General features: G+C 42.9%; 1 protein-coding gene across 1 annotated transcript; it reads left to right on the top strand.

Annotated features, from left to right (window-relative positions):
• The first annotated feature begins 8,241 nt into the window (after positions 1-8,241).
• On the top strand, positions 8,242-15,615 carry ndufb11 (NADH:ubiquinone oxidoreductase subunit B11). Its single transcript, XM_080534974.1, has 3 exons — positions 8,242-8,468; positions 9,600-9,730; positions 15,404-15,615. The coding sequence occupies exons 1-3, from the start codon at positions 8,283-8,285 to the stop codon at positions 15,531-15,533; spliced, it is 447 nt and encodes a 148-aa protein (XP_080391100.1). The 5' UTR covers positions 8,242-8,282; the 3' UTR covers positions 15,534-15,615.
• Positions 15,616-16,480: the final 865 nt, after the last annotated feature.

The following is a 16,480-nucleotide window of genomic DNA, read 5'->3' as shown; positions in this document are numbered from 1 at the left end:
AAGTGATAATGAACATTATAACATGAATACAAAGACATTTTGTAGATCAACTAAAAAGTCTGAATAGAGAAGATTAATGTCTGAATAGAGCAGATTAATGTCTGAATAGAGCAGATTAATGTCTGAATAGAGCAGATTAATGTCTGAATAGAGCAGATTAATGTATGAATAGAGCAGATTAATGTCTGAATAGAGCAGATTAATGTATGAATAGAGCAGATTAATGTATGAATAGAGCAGATTAATGTCTGAATAGAGCAGATTAATGTATGAATAGAGCAGATTAATGTGTGAATAGAGCAGATTAATGCCTGAATAGAGCAGATTAATGTCTGAATAGAGCAGATTAATGTCTGAATAGAGCAGATTAATGTGTGAATAGAGCAGATTAATGTCTGAATAGAGCAGATTAATGTCTGAATAGAGCAGATTAATGTCTGAATAGAGCAGATTAATGTCTGAATAGAGCGGATTAATGTCTGAATAGAGCAGATTAATGTCTGAATAGAGCAGATTAATGTGTGAATAGAGCAGATTAATGTCTGAATAGAGCAGATTAATGTATGAATAGAGCAGATTAATGTCTGAATAGAGCAGATTAATGTATGAATAGAGCAGATTAATGTCTGAATAGAGCAGATTAATGTCTGAATAGAGCAGATTAATGTATGAATAGAGCAGATTAATGTATACATAGAGCAGATTAATGTCTGAATAGAGCAGATTAATGTCTGAATAGAGCAGATTAATGTATGAATAGAGCAGATTAATGTCTGAATAGAGCAGATTAATGTATGAATAGAGCAGATTAATGTCTGAATAGAGCAGATTAATGTCTGAATAGAGCAGATTAATGTATGAATAGAGCAGATTAATGTCTGAATAGAGCAGATTAATGTCTGAATAGAGCAGATTAATGTGTGAATAGAGCAGATGAATGTCTGAATAGAGCAGATTAATGTCTGAATAGAGCAGATTAATGTATGAATAGAGCAGATTAATGTCTGAATAGAGCAGATTAATGTCTGAATAGAGCAGATTAATGTCTGAATAGAGCAGATTAATGTATGAATAGAGCAGATTAATGTATGAATAGAGCAGATTAATGTCTGAATAGAGCAGATGAATGTCTGAATAGAGCAGATTAATGTCTGAATAGAGCAGATTAATGTATGAATAGAGCAGATTAATGTATACATAGAGCAGATTAATGTCTGAATAGAGCAGATTAATGTATGAATAGAGCAGATTAATGTATGAATAGAGCAGATTAAGCATATGTATTGGAATTATAACCCATTGTGATGCGGAGATATTCGGCCGTAAGCGACGCCCCCCCCCCCCACCGCTGCTGCTCAGAGAACCGCTTCCTGGATGAAACTCCCGCTGACAGCGGGGCGAGAGAATATTTCTACCCGGGAATTCGCTCCTTGCTGTGTCGACGGTGATAGGAGTGTAGGATCGACACCATTCAAATGGTTTTGGATTCCCTGTCCTCTCCCCTATCCGGACACGTTTTAATTGTTATCCTAACCCACGGTACATCACAGTTATTAATTATTCCATTTTGAATTGCACTTGCATTAATTAGTTAGGCCACATTTAGGGTTAGGGTTAAGGTTAGGGTTAGGGTTAGGGTTAGGGTAACCATAGGGTTTCCAATTCAAAATGGAATAATCCCGAGAGAAGCCCCGACAGGCGCACATAACAGGCGCACCCCTGCGCTATCAGAACGAGCTACCCCAATGTCACGTCGGAATTCGACGTTTGGATGCAAATGTCACGTCGGAATTCGACGTTTGGATGCAAATGTCACGTCAGAATTCGACGTTTGTCCATCAACGTCGAATTCTGACGTCTGCCGTGTGAGACCAGGCTGATTAGAGTTAGTAGATTTGTGACAGCCCCCCAGTGTGTCTGAATTGGAGTCCTAGTATACTGTACTTCCAAATGGTTTAGCATGGGGGGTCAGGTTCAGTACTAGATTTGGGCCGAGGTCCAATAGTGTCCTACCTACAAAAGGTTTTGTACATATAATCATTTTGTTCATATAATAATGTTGTACACATAGTAATCCACAGTATGATTATGTATTTGTGTATGTTGTTTAAAAAAAAAAAAAAAAAAAAAAAAAACAGTATAATTATGTATTTGTGTATGTTGTTTAAAAAATTTAAATTAAAAAATAAAACTCATGCAGTACTACATAACGACACCTGGGGTCGCTTGACACAACGGCAGGCGGGGAATATACGGAAGCGGGGAACATAGAACCCTTTTTCGGAAGCGGGGAACATAGAACCCTTTTTCGGAAGTTTTCGGAAGAGGGGAACATAGAACCCTTTTTTTTTTTTTTGCTAAGAAACCGGGGAACATAGGACCCGGGGAACATAGGACCCGGGGAACATAGGGATGACCCCCAGCGCTGGGTGGCCTCTCTGGGCCTGGACCCCCACCGCGACGGTCACCGTCGTGTGAGGGTCTCCAGGGATTGCTCACTGGCTCTGCAGCAGTGGAAGGACCCTGGTTTCATAACACAGGGTGTTTCTATGGGACCTGGCCTGAACAGAAAAGTAATCACCACGGACGCCTCTCTGAGAGGCTGGGGTGCCACTTTCGAAGGGAGAACGATAAACGGGGGTTGGGACCCGCACTTACGTTTTACCCATATAAACGGCCTGGAACTGTTAGCTGTTCACTTGGCTCTGAAACATTTCCTCCCGTGGTTGAGAGGACATCATGTTTTGGTGAGGAAACAGTAAACATGTAAACAGACAGGGGGGACTGAGGTCCCACCAGTTACACACTATGGCACACAGACTGATAGTGTGGAGCAGTGCACACATGCGGTCGCTGAGAGCAACCCATGTACCGGGCATTCTGAACTACGGAGCAGATTTGTTGTCCAGGGGCAACCCACTGTACGCAGACTGGAGACTTCACCCCGAAGTAGTGAAACAGATTTGGTCACGATTCGGTCAAGCGACCGTAGACGTTTATGCTACAGCAGAGAACGCCCAGTGTCCTCTGTTCTTCTCTCTGCGCGATCGGGGAGCCCCGCTGGGAGTGGACGCATTAGCGCACGAGTGGCCGAGGACCCTCCTGTATGCGTTCCCACCGGTGGCACTCATTCCCCCGACTCTGGCCAGAGTGAGGGAAGGAGATCTGTCCATGGTGCTGTTAACGATGAATTGAGAATCAAGGACCCCAATTGAAATAAGCCAGTGGCTTTCTTGGGTTTTTATCCTTTTAGTTGACCTTGTATGTAATATGTACTTTCATGTACCTACTTCTGCAAATCTTCTAATAAAGTTTTCAATCAATCAATCAATCAATCAATCTGATAGCCCCGCGTTGGCCGGGAAAGCACTGGTTGGCGGAGATTTTTCATCTCCTATCCGGTCCGCCATGGCAACTACCGCTGCGCAGGGACCTGCTGACCCAGGCGCGGGGGGGAGATATTCCATCCCCACCCAGAGAGATTGTCTCTGTGGGCCTGGCCCGTGAAGGGATCAACCTTGCACTAGTGGGTCTTCCCCAAGGGGTGATCGACACTATTCAGTGCGCCAGAGCCTCATCAACTAGAAAGTTGTATGGGCATAAGTGGCGTGTGTTCGAGACTTGGTGCTCAGTCACACGCTGTCCCTTTTCAGTGTTCTGTGACAGTTATTCTGTCATTTCTACAGGACTTGATTGAGAGGGGTAAGGCTTTCTCAACCGTTAAGGTCTATTTGGCAGCTATTTCGGCTTGTCATATTGGCCTGGCTGGAAAGTCGATAAGCCAGCACCCATTGGTGTGCCAGTTTATAAAAGGGGCCCGAAGGAAATTGCCTACGTCTAGGCCGTTAGCTCCTTCATGGGACCTCCCTATGGTACTAGATGCTCTCTCCTGCCCACCGTTCGAACCGCTGGAACAGGTGGAGGTGAAAGTGTTAACGCTAAAGACGGTCCTATTGCTTGCTTTGGCTTCGGCTAAGCGCATAGGTGAAGTCCATGCTCTCTCGGTGCACCGAGAGTGTACAAAGTTCTCCCCAGGGGACTCTAGGGTCAGTCTGATGCCTAACCCAGCCTTTATTCCGAAGGTTATAGGCTCTTGCACCCCTATAGAGTTGGCTGCCTTCTATCCCCCGCCTTTTGCCTCGGAAGAGCACAGGCGGTTGCATACTTTATGTCCTGTCCGCGCGCTGCGTGTTTACATAGACAGGACTCAGGGTTGTAGGAAAGGTGACCAGTTGTTTGTATCCTGGGCGAATCCACACACGGGAAAGCCAGTGTCGAAACAGCGCCTTTCCCATTTAGGCGGTGGGCCGAAGCTGTCTATCTGCTTTCGTTTGTGAAATGATCGATCTACAACTACAGACTAGTTGATTTTTTCATATAAGCTAAATAGTTTTTTTTGGAACATGTTTCCGTCAGTTGGTAGACGTTGGTCGATCAACGTTTTATGAAAAGTAAACTTACGATCCATAAGTTAATAAGGAGAATGATTGGGGCTACTATGCCGCTAACCAATCAAAACCCGTTAAAGCGTCACCTGACTTGACGTCTGCCAATGATATTCCTTCAAAATACGGAACTAGGAAGTAAACAACGTATTATCTGGAAAGACGAGAAGACTGAGTTGTTTCGGATAACTTTACTGTCAAGTAATGTTTCAGGTAAGATTTGCACGTCATACTAATTCATATCACATATTAATGAACAAGTCCATGTCATGTTGTGTCAATACAAACATGTTCTAATATGCTATTTTAGTGAAAAATCCAACCAAACGTCACACGCGATTGTGAAGCTAATGTAACTTTAAACAACTTTAAACAAGCTATCTAACTTTAAAGGGTACAATAGCTAAGTTACCAATGTCAACTATGTCTATTCTCAATCATTTCAGTAATAATTGTGCCAAATTGGGACCAGTAACATTAACTTGTGTGTGAGTACGTTACAGTATATGTGTGTGCAAGCATGTTTTTGATATTGTCAATCGTCTCACTTTTACGAGGTGAGCTGGTAAGACAAAACCCAAGACTAAATGTATCTTCACTTGCCTTGCCTATAATTGACGAGACTAGACAAAGATTCAAGTGTTTAGAGAACATTTATAACACTATTGTGTTTTCGCAGTGCAAACACAGACACATGTCTGGACATGGTAGGTTGTTAGATTTGCATGTGCATCTCCCTTTCACACATTTAGTTTTTTTGCAGGAGCAGTATACAAGCTCTAAAACTGAAATATTTGTCCCGTCTGCATATTATGCACTGGGCGGGAAGAAGATGTGGTTTTTTATTTAGGCTGAACGTAGTGGTAGTCTTTGAGCGGAGAAGTCTAGGCTTTGGTGGTGTATCATTGTCAGTTTGACCTTCTGCTTCTACTACATTGTAAGGGAGGGGGGGGGGGAAGGGAGAGAGAGAGAGAGAGACATATGATACTCTATGCATTGTAATAGTAATGCTTCCAAAGTTATAGCCTAGTTTATTTACAACTCTCCTAATCTGTTTCCCCAGGTAACCCCAGATGCTCAGCCCTGGACTGCACTGCACATCTTCTGGACCTGACCTGACAGGGCTGACCCTGACCCATTGATGCCTTGTTCATATCTTGTTCATGTCATATCTTAGCTTGTTTATATCATATTGTTAATAATGTTCATGTCATATCATGTCATATTAATCTTAGCTTGTTTATATCATATTGTTCTTATAAATAACTTATATTGCTATAAAACACACCTGCAGCCTCCTGTACTGATTTTTCCCTTTTCTTGCGGGCTCTTTCAATGTTTCGTATGTTGGCATACTGCATATAGCATTGTCTATGGTAGCCAATATTGTGGTTATAGTGGTTCTCCAGCTGCACAGCCGCAGAGAGGAAAGCGCTACAGAGAGTCGTGAGATCGGCCCAGAAGATCATCGGCGCCCCCCTCCCCTCTCTGGAAGAGCTGTACAACACACGCTGCCTCAGGAAGGCCTCCAAGATCTCCAGAGACCCATCCCACCCTGGGAACGAACACTTTGTTCGGCTGCCCTCGGGCAGGCGGTTCAGGACCATGTCCGCAAGGACAAATAGACTGAAGCTCAGCTTCTACCCTAGGGCCATTCAGGCCCTGAACACAGCAAATACCTAGATTCTAGGCCCTGGACAATCTAGACAATTTGATGGCAGCTACTAGATTGTAATCAAGTGCAATACTGAAACACAACTGTGAACATTTCAAACCTGCAAACTGCGACACTTTAAATGAATGTGCAATAATACTATGTGCAATATGACAACCCTCGGGTACATAAGGTTCAGAGATAGGAAATGTTAGGATATGTATAGCATAGCATAGAGTACAGCACAGTGTTTTATTTGTATAGTATAGTATAGTGGATAGTGTACATAGCCTTTATTTATGTAAACCAGCTCCTTTCCCTTCTTGTTTTTAGTATTTTTTTTCCTAGCACCAGGGGAGCCCCCCCTCCCAAATATATATAATACCTATAGTTATATAAAAAAAAATGTACAGCCCTTTCTGCAATTTGGCTTTCTGCAGTGTGAAGATTCACCCACTGTAGAGAACAATGTACACATTTGGTCCAACTTGCATCTGAAAATGCTGTAATATTGTCCGTTCGGTTTGTTAAATGCATACAACACTCCATAATTCATCACATCTCGTTATTTCCCCGCGGTTGCTAGGGTTAACATACAGTCAGTTGCTAGGGTTAACAGCCATTGTTTACATTTCGGGGTCCTAATGAAGCCGTACTCGAATTCTGATTGGTTTATCAACTAGAGCGACCAGCGATGTGCCTGAGCAGACTATTAAAAAATAAGTTTGTGAAAATCTCCGACATAATACAGCTGCAAACAAAATTGTTATAGACTTAAGAGAATTACTTAATATCGTATGTAAGAGATCGTTTACTCTGTAGATGGAAAAAGATAAACTTCGCGATAAACGCATTCGGCCCACCACCTAATTGGGTAGTGGCCTTGGCTTACTCTAGTAAGGGTCTACAGCCCCCCACGGGCTTACGTGCGCACTCTACTAGAGGTTTGGCGACCTCCTGGGCACTCTTTAAAGGGGTGTCTATTCAGGAGGTGTGTGCGGCGGCGTGCTGGGCTTCGCCCCACACGTTCGCTAGATTTTATAGGTTGGATGTTACGGCTCCAACGCTATCACACTCAGTCCTCAGTTTGGGTTCCTCTTAGGACGTAGTTCCTAGAGTGTGAGGGTCCATTCTGGGACAGTTGTCGTTTTACAGGCAGGTCTGGCAATACGGGAGTAAGTATATTCCCATAGTGAGATACGAAACGAATACTATGAAAGAGAACTTTAGGTTATTTACATAACCCTGGTTCTCTGAGTAGTATTCGTGAGTATCTCACCGGACCACCCTCCTTGCTTTAGAAGCGAGGAAGAGGTTGCTTGTTTTGAATGACGACAGACGCCGTGTTTACGCCTTATATATGCGGAGGGTCCCCGTCCCTCGTGACACGGCTGGCGCAGTGTAATTCAGCTTCTGATGAGGTCACGCAGGGGGCGTTCCCATAGTGAGATACTCACGAATACTACTCAGAGAACAGGGTTATGTAAATAACCTAAAGTTTATTTGCCATCCTCTATTTGCCACTCAATGGAGAAAATGTCAACAAGAGGGAGAGTTCACATTCAGGCCAATGTCAGTGAAAGTTATCAATCTAACTAAACAAATAATGGACAAAAAACAAAGGGATGTACAGCCAGATGTGTATTCAGTCTACTTATACATAAAACAAGAATTTCACAACATTGTGCTGACCAACACATTTGTACACCTATTACATTGATTAAACATTTTTAATACGTGTCTTGCAGGAAAGCTTAGTGACAAATGATTTGTTTACTTGCATTCAGAGTTGGGAAACCCTTTTTCAAAGAGTGGAAATACTTACCACCAGCGCACTAACCCACCCGATTCTAATTAGCATAGGTAGGAGAACTCGTGCTTTTTCTTATTGTGTTCAATACATTTTCCCTGTGTCATTCCACTTTTTTGCGCATAGTTTTTTTATTTATAGATTGGAATGTTACATGTGAATAGCTGCAATGGAAACATGTTGAATTAAAACATTGTTGATGTGTTGAATGCTTATTTCCCCCCACTGTGTGTGTAGGGACAAATATATCCTGCTCCCCAGCAGGTGGCGGTGTGAGTAATCTGGTGGCATTCTTAATAACCCGCAGAAAGAGAAACAGAACGGTAAATCCGGTTCCGGATCGATGGTGTCATCCAGTGTTTAGACAGACGAAATGCTCGCACGGTTGGCCCGGTTTGGTCCCACCTTGTCCCGTTTTCGCCCGAGTTTGGCGTGCGGGGCTCGGTTCGTGTCTCAAACGCCACCGACTGGTGCTGCTGGCTCGGCCTCGGTGTCGGATCTGCAGCCTGCCCATGCCAAGGAGAGCCATGGAGACACAGAGGTCAGCGCTTTCGAGAAGGTGAGTTAGTCCAGGACCGAACATGCACTAGCACACAGAGCTACCAAAAAAGGTATTTTATGTGACTTAATAATAAACGTTTGCCTCCGTGCGGCTACCACGATTACTTGAAGGAAATCTCTGCGAAAATATCTTTGCAGTTATAATCATCTCATGTCAAGGTGTGATATGATATTGTAGGCCTATCCATGTTATGCTACTCGTTTGTTGTGTTGTGGTGTTTCTAGCTGAAGGTTGAAATAAAGTATCGGCATACACAAATTGTGCTATATTCTGTTAGATTCAGAATGGATAGAGCATGATTTAAAGACCACTGTAAGAGGATAAGTGGAATAAAACGTAACTTCTGGTGGGTATTTGCACTGTATTGGGAGGCTATCCATTTTAAAACTGTCATGGTTTATACGATGTATCTGGCTACATTCAGCGTAGTCTACCTTTCCAGATGTAGCTACCTGCTGGGGTTCAACATTTTTCGTCTTGCCCAGCACTAAGTCAGTTTTACCTGGTTATTTCAATGCAGGGCTTGCGTTGATTTGTTGTGCTAGAGCAAAGATTACTCCCTGGTGTGCAACCCTCTGGGTTATTCTACAGTTAGGAGTGAAGCTGTGTAACATTGCTCCAGTGCTAGCTGGATTATCTGTGTTACTTGCCACAGAGTTGGTTGGTCCTCTCAACTCATCCATCTCAGTTGAACTTTGATTTCAGGTTTTACTCCAGATACTTATATATTTATGTTCCCTCACCATGATTAGTTTGTCCTGCATCACTCTGAACTGCTGGGCACAGTCGGCCAGACCAGACATGTGCAGAACGCACTTTTCCTCGATAGTAGAAGATGATGATATGACATCATGATGTCGGCACTGGGTTGAAATCCCCCCCCCCCTATTGGACGATCGGGACATTTGAAAAGAATAAACAGATTAACGTTATACATGGCCAGTGTGGTTCCTCTACAGTGAACATGTAAATATGTGTTATATGGAGTAAAAACCTGATCAAAGTTCAACTGATGGGTGAGTTGAGGGGACTGTCCGACTCCGTAGCAGCCGGTGACATGGAGTTGGATAATCCGGCTACTTCAGTGTACGTCCAACACATAACCACTTCTCTCTTGAATCTTTGCAGAATCGAGATTATCATGGGTTCTCTGACGACCCGGTCGTGGACGACTGGCACATGAAGGTGGCCTTCTTCTTCGGCATCTCCATGGCCATTGTCGTTGGGGGTACCTTCGTCCACTATCTACCAGACCACGGGTATGTGACCCTTACAGCTTGCTCGTCTGAAACGCAGGAGCGGCGGCCACCAGGGTCCATTCACTTTAAATGGCAGCAGGGCGGTGGGCAGAGAATCGCTAGCATTCCCTAGGCAGCGATATCTCCTTACTCAGTCATGTGAACTCCGCTCAGCCTGGGTCCTCTTTTTCGAGCGGCGTTGCTTCCGTTAACCGATTCCAATTGAGTAGAAGGTGCTATAGAGTGGCTTCTTTCTCTCCTGCCAAACATAAACACGCATGGAGGAGAACCTAATCTGAAACCCCTCCGCTTTTGGTCGAGTGAACCCGGCGTTGGCGTCACCTCTACAGCTTGCTCGTCTGAAAAGGCTTTCGGGGAGAGTTAAATATGCACAATGCATTTCCCTCCTCACGTCTTTTTCTGCCTGGATAACGGTAGCCTAAGCTATGTACAGTTAAGGTAGCTATGTACAGTCTGGTTAGGGCTGGGTATCGCCACTGATTTCCCAAAACGATTCGATTCCGATTCACCAGCTCAGTGAGCTCACGATTCGATTCGATTCACGATTCGATTCGATTCGATTCGATTCCGATTCGATCTAGTTAAAATATACATTTTTTGCTTGAATATGAAAGAGATTCTCAGAATTAATGCTATAAATGGTTCAAGGAACCCTATAACATGTAGCATTGTTAAACATATCAATGAATTGACTCCAAAGCAGTTACATGAATGTACTTTTTATTGGAACACATTTTATTGGAACATATGAACATCATTGACCAACATTTTGCAACTACAAAAAGTGCTTTTTAACGTGCTTTGCTTTACTGCAGCCGATGTAAATAAAGGGGCTACAAACATAGCCTACCGGTAATAATCAACAAAAAAAGCGTTTCCGAACGTTTTTTGAGGGGTTTATATATACAAAATAAAAATGCAAAACTCAAACGAAAATAGTGCAATAGATGAGGGTATTTTGGGGAACAAAAACACACATTGTAAACCATAATGTCCATGAAACTAAAGCCCTTCATTACTGCTTTCTCACTTTTTGGAGATTGAAAGATTCTTCTGCAAAAAAAGGAGCTGATCTACATGTTGCGGAGTGAGGCAGCTTCTCTGTGCAGTAACGATATCACCAGCGGTTGAGAAAACTCTCAGAAGCGACACTGGTCGCGGGGACACACAGAGACCGCTTTGCTTGGCGTGCCAAAAGGGGATACTCCCCTGCATGCACCTTCCACCAGGCCAGGGGGTTTTCAGAGAGTGGAACAGGTTTTACTTCCCTGTATCTTTTCACTTCTTCCTTTGCCTTCTCAGCCAGAGATTTCTGTGGTACTACTATGGCTTTTGGGGTGTAGGCTGATCCAAGGAGAGACATCAGTGCAGAGGATTCCTTTGACCTCTTTGATGGAGAAGGGGCATAAGCCACTTTAACAGGAGGACAAAGGGTGTTGTCTTCCTGCTGCGCAGCCTCCTCATCCTCAGCTCCATCACCATCAGATTCTTGCTGTTGGAAAGATGAAAATAGTCAGGAAGAAACATAATTGATTAATAATTGATGAATGATTATTAAAATACTGTAGTATACAGTAACAATAAGTTATTTCTACATGTCAACTTACATTAGATGCCTCTGCTTGCTCCAGGCCAGCAGCTTCAGTCATCAATCTATCGAATGTGTCGTCTCGGACCTCATCAGATAAGAAGGGCAGGGCCTTGAAGCGAGGATCTAATGCTGATGTTACATACAGCTTGTCCTTCTGGGCTGCATATCTTAAAAGAGATTTAATTTGTTTTAACTTAAAACACATTTCATTACATTACATTACACATGCATGCATACAGTTACATGCATGCACAGACTGACTGACTCACGCACACCATGTATTTTCTTAATACAACTTCTAATATTTTAGCATGTAAAATTCTAATTTTACACAGGGGTTACAAATTAAGTAGCCTTTTAGAGACCCACTGTATTCATTTCATAACTCAAGGTTACTTACCACACACACACACACACACACACACACACACACACACACACACAGTGACGTTAAGTAGGCCTGAGCATACCTTGAATTGAAGTTGTTGTATATAGCAGTCTTGAGGTCCTTAATCACTGTGGAGTCGTGGGGGTCACTGCTCATCTTCTCCAGTAGCTGTGCCTGGAGAGGCGCAATAACGGAGACAGTCGGGGAGTTCTCTTCAGACATCACCAGTGTGGCTGCCTTCATCGGCCCAAGAGCTTTCACCACATCTTCTGCGACCGTTATGTCAGCCTCTGTCAGAGTGCAGAGATCGCTTTCGTTCCTGCGCACTTCAGGTGACATCAGAGTTGCTGAGATGGCTGGTTGCTGCTCCAGGAAGCGTTCCAGCATGTCCAGAGCGCTGTTCCACCGGGTCACCACGTCAATCACAAGCTTATGAGCAGGCAGCTCCAGCATCCGTTGTTTCTCTTTGAGCGTGTGGTTTGCCGTAGTACTGCGATGGAAAAATGACGTGATACGCCTCACGCGGCCAAGCAAGCGCGCGACAGCTGTGATTTTGAGAGCTGCTTGTGAAGCTAAATTGAGCGTGTGCGCAAAACAGCCAATGTGCAATCGCTCCATCAAATGCACAGCGCGGACCATATTTGCAGCATTGTCCGTTATGATGACTGGATCTTTGTTTGTAAGCTCCCAATCTTGTATCGCCTCGGACAACAGGTCAGCTAGATTACTTGCAGTGTGGCTGGTTTCAACTGCCCTAGTCTGAAGAACATGAGACGTGAGACTCCAGTCATCATTGATATAGTGGCAAGTGATTGTCAGGTACGAATCCATTGCTCTGGATGTCCAGCTGTCACACGTTATGGCAACTCTCTCTGCTTGCTGAAGTGAAGTTGCGATATCACGTTTCACCTGCGCGTACATGTCTGGGACTATCACTTCACTCAATTGTTTGCGTGTCGGTAACACGTAGCGTGGTTCTAATACAGTGACGAGTTTTCGAAAGCCAGCATTTTCAACAACGCTGTACGGGCGTATATCCTTGCAAATAAAATGTGCTACAGCCTCTGTAATTTGTTGGGCACGGGGAGAATTTGATTGCAATTTGCAACCAAACGTCTTTATCAGCGAGGTCTGTTTCGGCTCCGCTGTTCCGTGTTTCACGTCAGGGTGATGCCTCAATAAGTGGTTCCGTAGATTTGTGGTGTTTCCACTAAATTTAACTTCCACTGCGCACAGCTTACATATGACTTTGCTTTTGTCCAGCTCATCTCTATCGTCAAATGTTTTGAATCCAAAATGCACCCAGACATCTGACTTTAAGCCGGGTGGTGACTTGAGTGTCCGTGCCGTCGCCATGTTTTTAGATTTTAGTGTTGAGACCTCACGTGCGTTGCGTGATAAATTCTTGTATCGCGAGATCTGGCCACGAGATCTCACAAAAAAAAAAACATGAAAGATCGATCTCGGGACTTATGAATCGATAAATCGCTCATTTAATGAAGATCGATTCAGAATCGGGAAATCGATTTTTTGAACCCAGCCCTAAGTCTGGTGTATACAAATGTATAATAGGCTTGGGTGGTTTACATTTTTTGATACCGGGAAACCGTCCCCGAATTAAACCCCGGTTTTCGGTTAAACCGCGGGATTCTAAATCACATTGTTGTAGGGCTTTGACTGAGCCACCAGGATTGCTGGCGCTCGAAAGTTTGATCTGGTAAAGCGAATGATTAGAGGCCTTTGGGCCAAAACGATCTCAACTTATTCTAACATTTAAAATGGGTAAGAAGCCCGATTTGCTGGCTTGGAGCCAGGTGTGGAATGCGATGTGCACGATGTTTAGTAAACAGCTAAAATGTTATTTTATGACCTTTGTAATGATGCAGTATTACGTGCCCTAACTAGCCAGACTATTTAATTGAGTAAATATCTCTGCACAAATGAATCTTCTATGGGTATTGTGTAACATAATGATAGTCTAGCAGCACCTGCTGCCGGGATGACCGAATTGCAGCAATAAATGTATGGACAATTTTTATGTATTTTATTCCGCGATTTGGGCCGCATATCAATGAAGGAAAAAGCCTGCTCCTAGCCTCTTGCTGGAGCAGGTTTAAATATATATATATATATATATATATATATATATATATATATATATATATACGAGTGAAACAAACAAACAAAACAAAAAAGAGTCAACGGCCAGAATGTGCTGCCACATGAAACGATTGAAAGACATTCTGTGGATTTGCTTTTCCAGGATTTTCTCTAGGGAGATGTTGGAGTTGCTCTTACTTAGTGTACTTGCAACACCTGTTGTACTTATGTATGTCATACTTAGTTTAGCGTATGGGCAAAATGTATCATGCATTTGTACTGTTTTACCCTCTAACTCTGTCTAGATTGGGGTAGTGTATCATACATTTGTACTGTTTTACCCTCTAACTCTGTCTAGGTTGGGGTAATGTATTATACATTTGTACTGTTTTACCCTCTCTAACTCTGTCTAGATTGGGGTAATGTATCATACATTTGTACTGTTTTACCCTCTAACTCTGTCTAGGTTGGGCTAATTTACGGGTACTACCTAGAAGTCTGTCCTCTCCCCCTCCACTGAACTACCCCCAGGCTCTTTGGAATTCTTAGAACCCCTCTTACACTGAAGAACATCAGACCAATTTCATAATGAACACAACTCTCAATTAAGAAATCTTGAGAAATCAGTTTGGTACTGTTCATATTTTAGGATGCATAATATAAACAGTTTATTTGGAATATAACCTGCTAATCTACTTAATAATAGGAATCATAATAACAATAAATAAGTTCCATATTCCATAGTTCATTGAGAAGTATTAGTTGGTGTAAATGACTACTAGATACATGTCTCCTTTTAAGTCATTTAAAATTAAGATTTAACCTATTGTTTTCATCTAAATTAGCTGTCTGATTTAGTAATCCTGCTTTCTGGACTATGCCCCAGGATAAAGGCTATGGATACTACTACAACGTGTGCATGTAAATATGGCAAGGGATAGTGGTGGTCTAGTGGATAGTGAGTTGGACTTGTGATCGGAAGGTTGTGAGTTCAAATCCCGCCTGAAACCACACCACTACTAGTGTGCCCTTGAGTAAGGCACTTAGCCCTCAGTTACTCCAGGGGGAATGTCCCTGTAATTCGTAATTGTAAATCGCTTTGGATTAAAAGCGTCTGCTAAATGGCAAAACTAAAATCAATTAATTAATTAATTAAATATAGGCAAAAAAAACTTTCCATTGCACCCCCCCTCACATACTGTACATAGTCTCACACATCTAACATTTACATTTTTCGAATTTAGCAGAGTCTTATGTACTTACTTACAGCCTTAGAGCCGCCGTCTAATGATCACAAGGTCGGCAGATCGGCGGTTCAAGCCCTGGCTGGCCAGTGGCCACATGTCGAAGTGTCCTTGGGCAAGACACTGAACCCCAAATTGCTCTCAGTGAGCGGGCCAGCGCCTTGCATGGCAGCTTGCCGCCATTGGTGTGTGAATGTGTGTGTGTGAATGGGTGAATGAGAGGCCATTGTAAAGCACTTAGGAGCAGCAAAAAAGGCGCTATATAAGTGCAGTCCATTACTTGATTGACTTGGTCAGAACAAGTGATGATTGATAACTGACTGTCATGTGTGGTGTTGTTCTGTCCACAGGATGAGGCAGTGGGCGCGGAGGGAGGCAGAGAGGTTGATAAAACAAAGGGAGGCAGAGGGTGTTCCTCTAATGACCGAGAACTACTACGACCCAAGCAAGATCGTCCTACCGGGGGCCGGGGAGGAATAGGGTGTTCCTGAGGCTGTTCATTGTCTATGACCTGTAAATTTGATTTCACATTAGTTTAATAAAATGTCTACTATTCCCTGTTGACTGTTTCTTTTATTTTGTCTGTAAGCAACACGTGTTCCTGGGTATAGAGTAACTGCTTGAGTGATCATGAAAGGTCTACTAGGAAATGTATAATTTATGCTCTAACTTGCATATGGTCACAGGTTACTATGGTCAACCCTACACCTCGTTCCAAATTATTATGCAAATTATATTTTTCTCAGATTTTCCTAAATAGTCGATGCAAATGACAATCAGTATAATTTTCAAGTCATCAACCGTTAGAGTATCATTCAAATTTTATTGAACAAACCTCCCAATGATAACAGTATTTTATTTATTTATAAAAAACTCAAAATGCACTGTTCCAAATTATTATGCACAACAGAGTTTCAAAACATTTTATAGGTTGTAAAGAACTAAAATAATTTGTAATTAAAAAAAGTAATTTGATGAATTTAGGGTTAGGAGGTCATATTAGGAGGTCATATTTACTGAAATCAAAAGCTATTTCAAACAAAAACATCTTAACAGGTCAAGTTACATGTTAACATAGGACCCCTTCTTTGATATCACCTTCACAATTCTTGCATCCATTGAACTTGTGAGTTTTTGGACAGTTTCTGCTTGAATTTCTTTGCAGGATGCCAGAATAGCCTCCCAGAGCTGCTTTTTTGATGTGAACTGCCTCCCACCCTCATATATATTTTGCTTGAGGATGCTCCAAAGGTTCTCAATAGGGTTGAGGTCAGGGGAAGATGGGGGCCACACCATGAGTTTCTCTCCTTTTATGCCTATAGCAGCCAATGACACAGAGGTATTCTTTGCAGCATGACATGGTGCATTGTCATGCATGAAGATGATTTTGCTACGGAAGGCACGGTTCTTCTTTTTGTACCACGGAA

The sequence above is a fragment of the Nansenia antarctica genome (genome assembly GCF_963989245.1).
Source record: "Nansenia antarctica genome assembly, chromosome: 6".
Taxonomy (NCBI): Eukaryota; Metazoa; Chordata; class Actinopteri; order Argentiniformes; family Microstomatidae; genus Nansenia; species Nansenia antarctica.
Note: the sequence above shows the minus strand (reverse complement) of the source record. Positions and strands in the feature narration are given on the sequence as shown.